The 14,274-nt window shown below is 44.8% G+C and overlaps 1 protein-coding gene across 1 annotated transcript in view; it reads right to left on the reverse strand.

The window, feature by feature from the left end:
* The window catches only part of myo6b (myosin VIb), a 60,010-nt gene that overhangs the window by 15,087 nt on the left and 30,649 nt on the right, over positions 1 to 14,274 (reverse strand). Inside the window, exons 19-27 of the mRNA XM_080012495.1 lie at positions 12,404 to 12,442; positions 11,242 to 11,335; positions 9,485 to 9,615; positions 9,139 to 9,216; positions 8,891 to 9,020; positions 7,154 to 7,244; positions 6,752 to 6,902; positions 4,411 to 4,619; positions 3,706 to 3,784 (exon numbers count right to left, since the gene is read on the reverse strand). Coding sequence (XP_079868621.1) covers positions 3,706 to 3,784; positions 4,411 to 4,619; positions 6,752 to 6,902; positions 7,154 to 7,244; positions 8,891 to 9,020; positions 9,139 to 9,216; positions 9,485 to 9,615; positions 11,242 to 11,335; positions 12,404 to 12,442 — 1,002 coding nt within the window. The remainder of the gene's footprint in view (positions 1 to 3,705; positions 3,785 to 4,410; positions 4,620 to 6,751; positions 6,903 to 7,153; positions 7,245 to 8,890; positions 9,021 to 9,138; positions 9,217 to 9,484; positions 9,616 to 11,241; positions 11,336 to 12,403; positions 12,443 to 14,274) is intronic.

The raw sequence follows: 14,274 nt of genomic DNA on the forward strand, positions 1-14,274 counted from the left end.
ATAAATAAATAAATACATGAAAACATGTCATATGCTAACTTACCAAGCTTATAAGGAACCAGGTTGGCTTACTAGTGTTCATTTAGATTTAGAAACTTTAAATAAAATTATCTCATGAAATTTAGTATAGTCGTGTCGAATGAGCGCCTTCGATTTTTGAATTTATATATATTTAAATACGCTAAATCTTTCATTTTTTGTTTAATTTAATTTCATGTCATCACTGATGTACAGCGTGATGGTGTCAATAAAGCATAATAAATACTACATTCACAAATTTTAATTTTTTTATTAAAAACTTCGGGGCATACTGTGCAGAAGTGACCCTGTTTAATGGCCAGCCAGACTCCCTGCAAAGCAAAGTGCTGCGACGTTTCTGAGTGGTTCTGTTTTCTGAGTGGTTCTGTTTTCTGAGTCTCTCTTTCTGCCTTCATTTTCAAGCTGCAGCGACATATTTCTGGGCAATTTGAGTCGACCGATAAGAAATGACAAGTACAATGAAGCTGGTGAGAAAAAGGAAAGAACGAAAACAAAGACTACTGACCATAATTTAAAGTGGTAATCCGTCAGATTTTTTCCTTTTTCTTATATTTTGATTATGATTTATTTGGCTGACAGCGTAAACCCCCCCAACATTTTATTTTTTGCTTTTAACTTTAAAGCTACAGAGTGTCTTTATTTCTTTTCCGCGAGTGGGCGCACTAGTCTATCAAAAACTGAGCAAAACAAACCCCGAATGCCAAGTCGGAATCCAGCTCGAGTTTTCTTGCTGCCCTGAGAGCTCTCCATCTTCTTAAAGCGAGACCAATGCTATTTTAGTGTTGGCACTTTCTTTGTCTGAGACACTTCAGCGCAAAGAACAGCGTTTGTGTGTCCCTGATGCTGCCGAATGATCTCTGTCTGAAAGAGAAGACGCCATTTTGCCACCCTACTGGGAATAGTCGGTCCCCAGAAAGACGACGGAACGATGACTAAAAAAAGCCTTGAGATGTCTTTCTTCCGCGGAGATATTGTGAATGTAATATATATATATCCAGACACCTGATCTCCACGTGTCCCCGAGCCTTCGGAGCGAGGTGTGTGCGCTGGTGTGTTATTGCCTAATAACGCCGATTAGCAAAGTTCCGGAGCTGCCAATCAGACAATAAGGCCGTTGGTGCAGACACAACAAAACACAAGAAAGGGAACACACATTCCGAGGTGGTTTTTCTTTTTTTTTGGAGGGTCACGAGAAACATTCTCGACAGGCTCAGTCGAACAACACACACACACACACCGTACACAGTGCACTCTTTTTGTTTTTGTGATGAACAAGAACGCCTAAAATATGTGTCGGTTGTGACCAAAACGACGACCGCGTGATGACAACCAGCGCTCACCACCTGAAAGAAAACTTCAGCCAAAGGACAACTGCAACCGTCAATAACAGTCAGTTGAAGTGAAAAAAAACAAGGTTAAATATAATAACCCTAATATTTTTAATATTGGCAATGACACGGACAGAAACCAACACAATCCCCTACATTCACAACTTTCTCAAATGACTTACGTCTCAAAAACCCATTTCCGAAAAATGGGATTATTATGGGAATATTTTAAAAGAATAGTAAGCGAGCAGCCCCGATGGAAATATTATATATATACATTTTAAATATCATATATAATAATCAATTCAAAATTTCAAAAAAAAATGGCATTGTGATAATAAAATGATATGATAAAATAAGAATAAATAGATATATTATTACACCCACCCACCCACACACACACACACACACACACACACATATATATATATTTAATATTAAATATTAATATAGATACATTTTAAAAAGGGATGCTAAGACCTGTGAAAAAGCAGACAACAGAACAAAAAAACATCAAAAGTTGAACTTCTAACACTAGGAATCTGGGCTTTGATGCAGGGAGCTGAGTGACGTCTCCTGAGACGCCCGGTGTCAAGTCCATATCAGCGCTAACAGCCCCAGCGACGGCGTGCAAAATAGCCAGAAGGCCTTGGGGGGGTGCAGGGAGGGCTGCGGCGCTACAATACGCCAGCAGGACAACGGCTTTGATCAGATTTTAGGCCTCGAGGCAGAGGAAGGGACAGAACGAAGCGGAGGAGGAGGAGGAGGAGGGGGAAGGCTAGCAGAATCAGAATGGTAGAGATGAAAGAAACAACACGAGTAATAATAATAATAAATAATAATGCATTTTATCTACAAGGCTGAACTCAAAGCGTTGAAGAAAAACCTGAAATAAATGAGATAGCGGAGGGCGAGGCGATGTATTTGTCGGTTGTCCCAATATTATTTGAGGGGCGGGAAGAAACTAAATTAGAAAAATAAAAATGGACTGGGGTTGATGATGGTTTATTTTCAGGTTTGTTGCCATTTTGTTCTGTATTCTAGCTACAGTAATCTTTAGTGTTTATTGCAATTTGTGTTATGTTTATTTTTTGGGTCATTTTAAAGGTTTTTTATCGTTAATTTTTATGTTATATTGAGAATTTTTGGAATATAATTTGGTTTATGACGTAAATGTTTCTGGTTTGTTATTATTTATTATTATTATTATTATTAATAAAAATAATGTAATTTCAATTGTTTTTTCTTCTTCTGTCAATTTAATTTTGAGGTTTATTGTATATTGCCACCTTTTTATCTGTCTATCTGTCCGTCCGTCCGTCCGTCCGTCCTTCCGTCCGTCCATCTGTCTGTCCGTGTGCCTGCCTGTCTGTCTGTCTGCCTGTCTGTCTGTCTAAGGCTAACCCTGAAGTAGATGTACAGTAGTGGATGACGATGGAAGGTAGGAGTCGCAGGGGGACAAAGTGGTTTTTCGGTGGGAAGGAGCAGGAGGTGGAGTCATCGATCACGAGTTGACGGAGTAACCGCTGGGGAATCTGACCCAACTCGGCTGAAGAGGAAGACGGAGACGGAGGAGGAAACAACGCTCCCAATCCCAGGGAGGAAGGAAGGAAGTCAGCAGCAAGACTGAATATCGGCCGGAGTACTAGGCCATAGTATGCTTTACCTTGTCTTGTTGCCTATAGTCTAGTTTAATGGGTTATTAACAAATGCACGAAGAAAAAATGTGCAATATACAGTATATGTACTATAATATACTGTAGATAGCCATTATTTTTTCTTTCTTTTTATACCACATTACCTATTTATTATGTTTATTTATTAACAAAAAAAAACTGTATAAGTCATTGAGGAATAACTAGTGCAGTTTGCATGCGGCATGCCAAAATATGCAAATCCAGATCGATTTCTCCAAACAAATGCCTAATAATTTTCCATAACAAATATTTACAACAAAATATATTACTCCCATTAAAAATATTTGAGAGCAAAAAAAAAAACGACAAATATATTTCCGTTTACTTAACATGTACAAATGCAACTATGTATATTTTGAAAGGGGGGAAGAAAGGAAGGAAATCCCAATAATCCCAAAACGGGGGTGTGTTTGCCAGAAACAGCGCTTTGCATTCTCGAAAGGAAGATTCAGTTCAGTCTGGGATTAGGATTAAAGATCGAGACTCGGAAACCGATTCGACGGAGCGTGCGTAGGGACAGAAAACAAACACGGATCTCCATAACCGAAACGAATTCCGCGCGACGTGGATACATCTGCTTCCATAGTCACATTTGTGGCGGCGGTCCCAGAAGCGTTTGAAACGACGGACACCGCCCAAACCTGTAGGATCTTCTCTTGGTCCTTCCGTCGCTTCCGCTCCTCCTCCTCCTGCTTCCTCTTCAGCTCCATCTCTGATTTCCTGCGGCGCAGAGGGGAAGGAGAGGGCCTTTAAACCGGCGGTGCCGTGGCACAGTTTTTAGAATGGAATCCCATGGCACACCACTAAAAACCTTGTGTGATTATTATGGCCTATACATAGTTAGGGATGAAGACAAAAAATCTCGTTAGTAGCCAACAAATCTTTAAAATGACTCGGGAGTCACTCCGGCAAAAGAGTCATAAACTGTTAATAACTATTATACATAATTACTGAGGACTAAATTAATTAATTTAATTTAATTTAATTTAATTAAAAATTTAAATTAAAGCCGAGGGGGAAAGGTGAAAAAGGCATTGGCATAATTCATAGTGAATGTGACTGATTTATACTTTGCGTTCCACCAAAATTAATAACTTTGAGAGTATGAAATTATTCTTCGTCCATTCACAACTCGGAGCCGAAACTCTTCTGACACTGGTTCGTGGCTCAGGGCGTCGTCCTCCCTCGCTCACCGCGCGTTACGCCGACGGAATCGAACGGAGGACGAGCCGGGAAAACCCACGAAAAAATGCGTGGGAACCTTCGGGCCGCGCCGCGTAGCCGAAGAGTCGGCGCGGCCCCGCCATTTTGGACCTTGCGACGCGAGCGCCGGCTTCCGCCCTTACGTGCGCCGGTCGTCCTCCTCCTGCCGCCGCCGCTGCTCCTCCTCCTCCCTCCTCTTCCTCTCCCTCTCCATCTCCTCCCGGATGCGGCCCAGCCTCTCGCCCTCCTCCTCCTCCTGCCTCTTCTTCTGCATGGAGGACAGCAGCAGCTCCGAGCGTCCCACCAGCGCCTGGTACTCGCCGTCGATCTGCTTCCGGGTCATCACGGTGGCCTGGGGTATTTTTTAATTTTTTATTTATTCTTTAGAAACGTGGGCAGTTAGGGTTAAGGTCATTTCAACGACTGTGGGAGTCATTTTCAGAAATTGCTGAAAAGAAGTTGAGAGACACTTACTGTCTTGACATTGCTTTTGCAAGGGTTGGTAGTTAAAAGGACATTTCAGTAACTCATTCATATGAGATCAACCACTTTTGGGGTTAAACATACGTTTTTTAGAGTTTTATATATACAGTACAGTATATAGAGTATACCATATACAGCACACTGTACTGTATATATACTTTATTTCCATTTCTAGGTTCCTCAGTGGTTCTAGCTTAATTTCTTTACCCTCCAGTAATTGCTTCATCCATTGAGCACCATTGCTGCTCAATGTTTTCTTTTCGCAAATAAAAGGGATGATTTTCAGATATTCGGTGACAGCCTTCGGGGGACATGTCAACGGCATAACATTGCGACGCTCAGCGACAATTTGGCTCCGGCGCACAACTTTTAATTGAAAGACGGACACTTTTGGGGTTCCAGCGCGAGACGTTTTGGGTTTTTCCCGGCGCTCCGGAAACCCCCAGCCTCGTGAGACCACCGCTGCGCGGGAGGAGAGGTGACCCCGCTGTGAAGCTTCATTAAAAAAGAATCTCTGCCGGCGTCCGCAGGTGGAGCTTGACAAGGTCCCGTCCCTGACGCGCCGGGGCCTGAATGACAAGCCGCCGAACGTCTCATGTTTTATTCAGCCGGGGGTGATACGCCGAGAGCACTTTCTAAGTACGCTAAGTACGCCGTCAGCGCCCACGGCCGCCGCGGCTCGCGGGCCTCGACTGGGAGGCGTGAGTGGAGGGAGACGGTAAACGGGAAAAAAGGAGTAAAAGAGATGCATCTACAATAGAAATACATTTTTTATTTTCTTTGTTTGGTCTGATCTGAGCCGCTCCAGCCGCCTCGATCCACCACGGAGTGGTACCGTCCACTTTAGGGGTGTCTGAAAATCGTATTACAAGATTCTTCCAGGCTTCTATGGATTCTATGGGAAATATATTGTAATGTTTATGATTACAGGTAGAAGGATATTTAAAAGTTTCAACCTTTTTTGGGGGGGTGGTCCAAGTCTTAATTCGTGGGGGTCAGATCCCCCCAGAAATTCGAACAATCAATCATCCTAAGCGTACCTGGTGGGAGCGTCCAGAATCAGCGATCGTCCCAAACCAGGCGTTAAATACGAAAACATTCCAGCCTCAGGATTGTGTTTGTGTCCATTTTCCCTCGACCCAGAGGGCTGAACATACGTTGTGGTACTTAGTGCACGGGGAGAGCTGGAAGTTCATGAACATTAAAAGTTTATGCATTTAGCAAAGCCGCCTCGCCACGTTCAATTATCGGAGGAGGAGGGACGTATAAATGAAGTGCTCCTCGCCTCGATCCATCCCTTTTTTTACCCCGGGTGATTGCTATTATCGATCCCGAGATTGTGAGGAAGGGGAAAGGGTAAAGCATCTGGCAGAGAACGTGGCTCTAATGAGCTGTTTGCAACCTGCTCGATGGCGCAGATCGCAGGGCGTTTTTTTTTTTTTGTTCTCATTCCCACCCTGCTGCTTAAAGGCATTAGGCTCGAAAAACACTTAGGATGCTCGGCTTTAAACTTAGAGGACGCCGACTTCCCACAGAGGATGCATTAATGTTGCAGCAGAGGTGATTACAGTATGGATTTGGGAGGCAGGTGGAGCATAATTACATTTTGCATTTTTATGACGTTCGGAATCCAATTTACTGTAAATACCAGCAACACCAACTGAGAAAAGTGTGCCATCTTAATGTAACTTCTTTCACAAGCGTTAATGCTAGTACCGTAGTTACACTAATAGTCGTGCAACAGAAATTGAATGCCGCCTGGTGGAACTTTCAGGTTGGTTTCACAAGCTACGGCTCACTTGGCTGCAGTACAGCGAAACATTTGGCCGCTTTGACGATGAGAATTGAATGGGGGCCTTCAAAGCTACAGTACGAGTGAGCTCCGCCCCTTCCCTCCCGAAGACCCCTATAGAAAAGCATGGCAACGGAAGCACTTCAGTACCTTCTTATTGATATATTTACCAAAGGTGTTTGGACTTTTAATCCGGCCAAACATCTCACCTTGATCTTGGCCAAGAGAGCGTCTACGGAGGCGGCCAGCTCCCGGATTTGTTTGGCCATCTCCTGCTTGCCCTCCTTCAGGCCGCTCACCACCTCGTTGAAGCGCTCCATTCGCTTCTTCAGGTTCTGCACCTTGACCATGCCGTCGATGCTACAGGAGAAGGGCGGCGCACGGAACGAGACGTCAGCCGATTAAGAAACAAACATCTAACTCTGGATTTTCTAACCTCAACCTCATTTTGCACTCGTCGGGAGTCAAATGTGGTCGCGATTGCCCCGCTGTACCACGTACTGCAGCTCAGCAAGCCACTCTCAAAGCCACTCTCTCAAAACTGGACCAGTTCAAGATATTCTGACGCCAATCATTCGGGTCGACGCACAATTGCCGAAGGTGGAACTCACCGGGGCTTGTGTTTCCTCTTGCACAGCCACATGCGAACAGTTTTCTGGATCTTGACGCACGCCGACGCTCGGTAGCTCATCTTGTTTCGAACTGTTCAAGACGGGATTTGAGAGGAAATGTGGTCGGTGTGGGCGTAAATCGAACCACAACACGAGGAAACACACAAATCTGCGCTCATTCCACGACGACACACGGACATCAATACATTACACCTAAATGTAATTATTACGTTTCGTCATAATAAGGACAGCATTTCAATTAAGAGTTGGTCAGTTGTCCAATTGTTGGACAATTATGAGTCCACAAAATAATCATATTTGGTTATTTCATCCGATGGCCCATGACAACAGTCACTTCTAATTGTGTTTTTTTATATATATATATATATATGTATATATATGAACTCCCCAGAGACACAGCGTCCCGTCTATACGCAAACCCGTCAGTACCACCTGTGCCACCCTAGACCATTTAAATAGGCTGGGATAGCACAATGTTGTAAACTGCAATCCCCATTCTACTTTCTTATTCCAGTTTTGCTCTTTCTCTTTCTCAGGAATTCACCCTTCAACCATTCTTGTTGTGATGTACCCTGTTTTTTATTTATTTATTTTTTATTTTTTTATCCATTCGCTATTGATAGCTGCTGTCTAGCCAAAGCAACTTAATATGCCATTAGGGGAATGTCCGGAATTACACAACACTTATTAACTCTTCGGACCCAGGTAGAAGTGAACCGTTGTACCGTGTACTGGCCGGGATGTAACGCCCCAAACCACTCATCCGAACATCAAGCGTTGAAGGTGAAACGTAGACGTCACGAGCAAATGAAATATCCTGATGTGCAATGCTCTAACTGCAGCACCATCAGAAGCTTTTAAACAAATACGCAGAAGCCAAGTTGGATTCAGTTAAACGCTGGAGCTGGGGATCAATAACGTGGCACGCAGCGTAATGGTTCGAGGAACAGCTTTCAGACGACTCCCTCATGCTGCTGCGCCGCCTTCAGCGTTCACGACAAATAGAAAGTGTGAAACGTGATCTAGTTCCAACGTCGGGCCTTTTGTTGCAGATGACAAAGCATTTTATACTCAGATGTGTTGCGTGTGCCATTAAAAACAATGGATTTATTGTTTCGTTGAATATTCTGCAATGATGACAGGCATAGTAAATATTTTTGACACATTTGAAGGGAATCCAATACTGACCATGTAGAGTGTATTTACCGTTTGCAATTCTAAAACGTTGGATACTTATTCTTACAGTGTCCAAGCCAAGTTAGAAAGTTAAATGCTTTCCCAAAGTACAAAAAGGGCGTTTCCACCACAGGATCCATTTCAGGAACCAGGAACTTAGGAACGTACGCCTTTTTCCAAAGGAGGAACTCGGTTCTGGTGTTGGTTCTATTTGGGTGGGGGCAGCGTTTCTAGTACAGAACGTCACTGATTGGTCAAACGCAAACTGGGCGAGAATCATATCAAGGCGAACAGCTGATTGTGCTGATTGTGTCTTTTCCGATAACAATTCATACGCTGCTTGTGGTCAAAATATCAAACAAGGCAGTCACATGTTGAGCGTCGCCCCCCCCCTCCAATCTCCGCGGTTCCCAAGAGCTATTTTAAGGATTTCTAAAATTGTGTTTCAGAAGGTTCTGGGCCAAAGTGCTTCCTCGTGTAGTTCCGTGGTTTCTGTTGCACAGCAAAGAACGCCCGGAGTTTTCGTTGCCCTTGACGTACGTTTGATGACGGACAGGGCGCACCACTGGACCTTCTTCCAGCGGCTGCAGATCAACCACTGGTTGACCTTCTTCACCAGCTCAGCCAGGTGGTCCGGATCGGACTTCATGATCTGGTCAAACTCTGAAAACTGAAGCACCGCGGACACGGGGGTTAAAGCTGACATCGTCTGCATAATCCCCTGTCTGCAGCCGTGCATAATGACCCGCAGCTCAAGGTCACGGCTGGTAGCCACGACTTCTCCGTACCTTTCCAGGACGGAAGAACACTCGAGTCAGACCAAACTTGTAGTCGTTGTCGTTCAGCCCCAGAGCTTTGAACAAAGCCTGCAAGGAAGGAGTGAAAAACACATACAAGCGTGACTTTGATACCGTGTGACGTTCGTGTTTGTTAATCATATCCTAAATGGGTCAGTGTGTGCAACAGATTTTATTTCGCACCAATAACTCCAGCTAATTAGGCAATAATTTTAAACTCATAAGCTTATTATTTTGGAACCCGGCGGTATGCCGCACATCATTCAGATCCAATTCAATTTTATCCGCTAATTATTAATAATCAGGGGGAAAAAAAAGGGAAAAGAAAGCGGCCCACCTTGCAGAAGAGCCGGGGGTCCAGCCGAGTCAGCTTGTCGGGCATGTACTGCTTGTACATGTTGTAGAGCTCGTGGAAGGGGGCTCTGGAGGGGAAGCCGCCCTGCATCAGGTCCAGCACCGACACCATCCCTGGAGGAGGGGGAACCGGAAAAGGGGCAGAGAATAAGTTTGATGGATTGTGGTGGCCTGCACATGGTGCAGTTTTTTCATAAAAACATATTTTGCACTCTTTCTCTCTTAAACAGAGAACATATCATATGCTAAAGTGTTTGACTTGCTTGGCTTAAACGTATCCCACTGAACAATTTCAACAATTACAGTTGTAGCTCACATTTCAATTATATTCAAAGTAATTTATGTAAATCATGCTCTGCGCCGCTGCCCGTACACTGCGCCAACGAGCCTGGTGCAGGTATAATAATAATTAATAATAAGTGTGACTGATATCGCAACTGGGATTGTTCCGAAGCAAAGAAATCAACACGTGAATTCAGTGTGAGGTGAATGCATAGCGAGTGTTTTAATGCGACTGATCTCCATTTTACGCAAATGCAAATACATCATAATCGTGGTCATTTAGAAATGAGATCGCATGGATGTATGTGTGGTGTGGGTATGGTGTAGGTTGAGCAGCCACACCTGACCTGGGTCTAGGTAATTGAGGACCCAGGATCAGAGTGGCTGCATACCTGTTGCTCATTGGTTGGTCTAACGGGCAACAGGTAAAACCCCCATCCCCACACACACGGAGGAGAGGAGCCCTGTCATGACACATCTCCATCTGCTCCTGGGCTTATTCCCACTAGCTCACTCTCTACAATAAACTGGTGTGTCTACAACCCCGTCGTCTGTGTCTCTGTGCCAGAGTCCCCTGACGACGCGACTCGGCTAGGCGAAACTGCAACAGTGGCGCCTGAACAGGGACTCTCCGGCACGGGGAAGGGACACAGGAGGCCCGTCCAAAGAACCCCTGGACCTACCAGAGGGTAAACGGGCGGCCCCAGCACCAACCCTCTCCCGACTGGCAGCAGCAGCACCCGGGGGTCCAGCGGAGGACCGGGGGGGAGAAGCAGCCGCAGCAACCACCACGGGTAACCGGCCTGCAGCTAGCTCCTCTGCCCAGAAGCCACCGCCGGGACAATCCAGCAGCCCAGCAGCAAGGCCACCCCTCCAAGCAGCCCCCACAACAGCCAAGTCCTGCCACGCCTTCACCAGCCAGCACAGCAGCCCGGAAGGGAGGAGAGGGCAGTCTGTGGTCGCCCTGGGGCAAGGAAGCCAGTGTGGCCATTTCACCTGCCACACGCCACTCAATTGCTGTATTCAGGGCCCTCCGGCACAGAGACACAGAAAATGGCGTAGAAAATACACAAGTTTGTTGTGGAGAGAGGGCTTAATAGAACAAGCCACGGAGCAGATGGACACATGTCATGACAGGGCTCCTCTCTCCTGAGTGTGTGTGGGGATGGGGGTTTTACCTGGTGCACGTTAGACCAACCAATGAGCAACAGGTATGCAGCCACTCTGATCCTGGGCCCCCAACTACTCAGATCCAGGTCAGGTGTGGCTGCTCAAACCACACCATCCCCACACCACAGTGTGAATCGAGATCACAATTTAGTTTTACAATTAATCATGCAGCCCTAACGTTCAGCACCCAAAATAATCCTCTAACAACAATGGGAGTGTGCCGTGGATAAAACCGGACTGATTTTGAACAATACCATGTCTTGTGATGTACTATTAATTTGTCCGTACCCGAGCACTGCAGCTGGGAAAGGATGTGTGCTCCTTGGAACTGGTGGCTGACCATCTTCAGGTTGGGCTTCACGCAGCGGATGAAACTGGAGCCCTTTCACATCCAGAGAGGCATCGATCAGGAAACACACCCCTGATATCCTGTATCCTGTGTTATTTATTACTTCCAGTCTAGACGGCACATGGTGTGTCTCAGCCTCTTAAAGAGCTGCGATGCAAACTCATCATGATCGTCTTCTATTTAACAGTGATATAGAAAGAAGAATCACACTCTATAACCAGATTAAGATCAATTTTCAGGTTGAGGTTATAATGCATTTAAGGTGTTTACAAGCGTTAATAATTGAATTACTGAAAAAAACTAAGTTGACATGGCGAGTGGCGAAGTCAGATTTCTTGCTTGGCCATCCCCAAAAAACCTCCGTCTTGAATTACGTCCCCATTTGGGTTCTTGCGCCTGTCCAAATATCTAATTATATATATATCCCTCATCATACCCAAATTCAAAATGCTCTCTATTTCTCACGGGGTTTACGGTTGCCCTGGTGTCTGGTTTGGTTTATCTGCCCAAACAACTCTTTCCGGGTCAAACCTATGCGGCGGAATCGCTGGGTTTTTGTGGCCCATTTGCGCAGTACGGATCCTGTCGATCATACACAGTACCAGCCACTCAGAATGGCCGCCCCAGCCGGCTGCCAGATGGCCACCAGCCGGATGTCAGCTGGATATATCCATCCCTTCAGATAAGCAGGGACCTGTCACTGGCCTGTCAGGAACCAGCCGGCCATTCTAGGTGGCTGCATCTGTAGGTTAAAGTGTTTACACGGACATGAGTGGAATGATTGAGGAGAAATCCTGGTCCGTTCGATGAAGATAATCGGGGTAATGTGTTTACGTGACAGCTGCAATATACGGAATATTGCCTTAACCCGATCATGATTGGCTTATTCGAGTGTCTCCTGGGGGATAACGTCAAATAAAATCAATATCGGGGATTTGTCTTATTGCCCTTCGGGGCTTTGTAGTCTCCCATCATGTTCCAACTCCTTTAACATTGCGTTGTCCTTGAGACGTACAGTGATTCTCAATATTTCATCAACATTTCCATCTGATACATCTCACTTCCCAAACTAGGGGCGAGGAAGACGTGGGTGTGACTCACTGTGCTGCGAAGCTTCTCCAGCAGCAGGTTCAGCTGAGTCTGTTTAGACGGAGATAGAAAACATAAAACACAGCGCACAGATTAATGATGAACGCTCTTAATGTTTTCTTTTCAATGGCAAGGTGTAACGCCGCAACCCAGGAGCAAGGCAAAAGATGGATTTGAGATTTGTTTAAGCCGTTTTTTAATGCAGAAAATCTGCGGAATTCCCCTTTGAGATGAGGCCTTACAACGTGCACAATGAATAAGTGTTATGGGCTCGTCCCTAACGAAGGAGAAGGGAGGAGTGCGTTTGGAACAACGTGACAGTGGAGGTGTGGAATGCTCCTTTCTGACTTCACCCCCGTCACTCCTGGACGGGGTGATGCCCCGTCGTGTCAGGCTTGAATTCTCTTCCTCTTTTTTTTACTCCCCCTCTTCTCCCATCTCTCCTCCATCTACCTGACTTCATCCAGCTTTATCCACCACCAAAAGTCGAAACAAAAGGAGGGGGGACTGGAAACTAGAACAGTTTTCTTAATAAAACAGCATGATTTCCGCTTGTATGTTTGTTGCATGTATGTTTCAAGATATTTTTAAATCCAAATTAATTAATCCCCTCGATAATCCCATCCACGAAATTGGCTTAATATACAGTATGCATATTAGTGATTAATGAAGAATAAATTATTTGGATAAATACACAAATAGCTTAAAGAGGACCTATTATGCTCCTTTTTACACAAGTTAATACATGGTCTCTGATGTCCCCCAAAACATCTTGAAGTCTTGAAGTTTGTCGCTGAAAATACAACTGAGATTATGCATTCAAGCCATTGTAACATGCCTCTATAACCCTCTTGTTGTTGGCTGTATCAGTGGGAGGAGCCTCCCTCCCGAGGCCCCGAATTCTGTGAGCCAATGATGTTTGAGCACAAGTTCCGGGTTCTGTTTGCCAATGGGGTTTGAGCATGGCTCCCGGGTTCCGTTGTATTCACTCAATAACTTTCACTGATTTCACCTGATGAGTGCACCAAAGTAAGTTTCCAAACAAATTTGAGGCGAGAAATCTTCACGCATATTAGATCTACAAGGGCTCGTTTGAAACCGACTTTCGAGCTGGTCGGAGACACGGGGCACGTGACACGGGGGACTCTAGGACGCTGAGATTTGTTGTTTCACGTAACTGTCAGACAATAAAATATAAAATAAATACATCTACAATAAAAACACAGTATTTTCATTGGTTTTGTTTGGAGAAACGCACAGCGGATGGGATGGAGCAGATGACCGTATCAAGAAATCCGTGGCGAGCTGTTGCAGCTGGTGCAGAGAGTAGAATAAAACTTTGGAAACGGAGCGTTCAGAGCGGTCGGAAGCCTGAACGTTTTGTTCACGGCGATTACTCTGTCATTAGTTTACCTCGTTATTTGACACTTTGGCCACGTCTATTATGAACATCCGAACATTGTAACACTATATATGTGACAGAAAAAAAGGAAAAGCATAATTGGTCCCCTTTAAAAAATTTTATGAAATTAATAAATTATTCTTTTGGGACCTGAGGAGGACAGGCCCCTTTTTTATGTATTCTTTTATGACGAAGTAGCACAATAAAGGCTTTTTAATAAACTACCTTGGAGAGTCCTTTTTCATTTTTTCCTGCTTTTTTCTGCTCAATATTTGAACACCGAACATCTCCAGCAGGGAACCTGCACTAAACATTTCCCGAAGCCTCCCTAAACCTAAAATAAAACAAATAAAACCCACACAAAGCCTAGAGTCCTGGTAGAAAAATGCTTAATCTTAAAAGTTTGACAGAATAATGTCTCGAACTGTGATTTTAGGACTTCATAAGAAGCTCATCCCTCTGATGCTGAGCTCTTTTTTTA

The sequence above is a fragment of the Zeus faber genome, assembly GCF_960531495.2.
Source record: "Zeus faber genome assembly, chromosome: 13".
Lineage (NCBI taxonomy): Eukaryota > Metazoa > Chordata > Actinopteri > Zeiformes > Zeidae > Zeus > Zeus faber.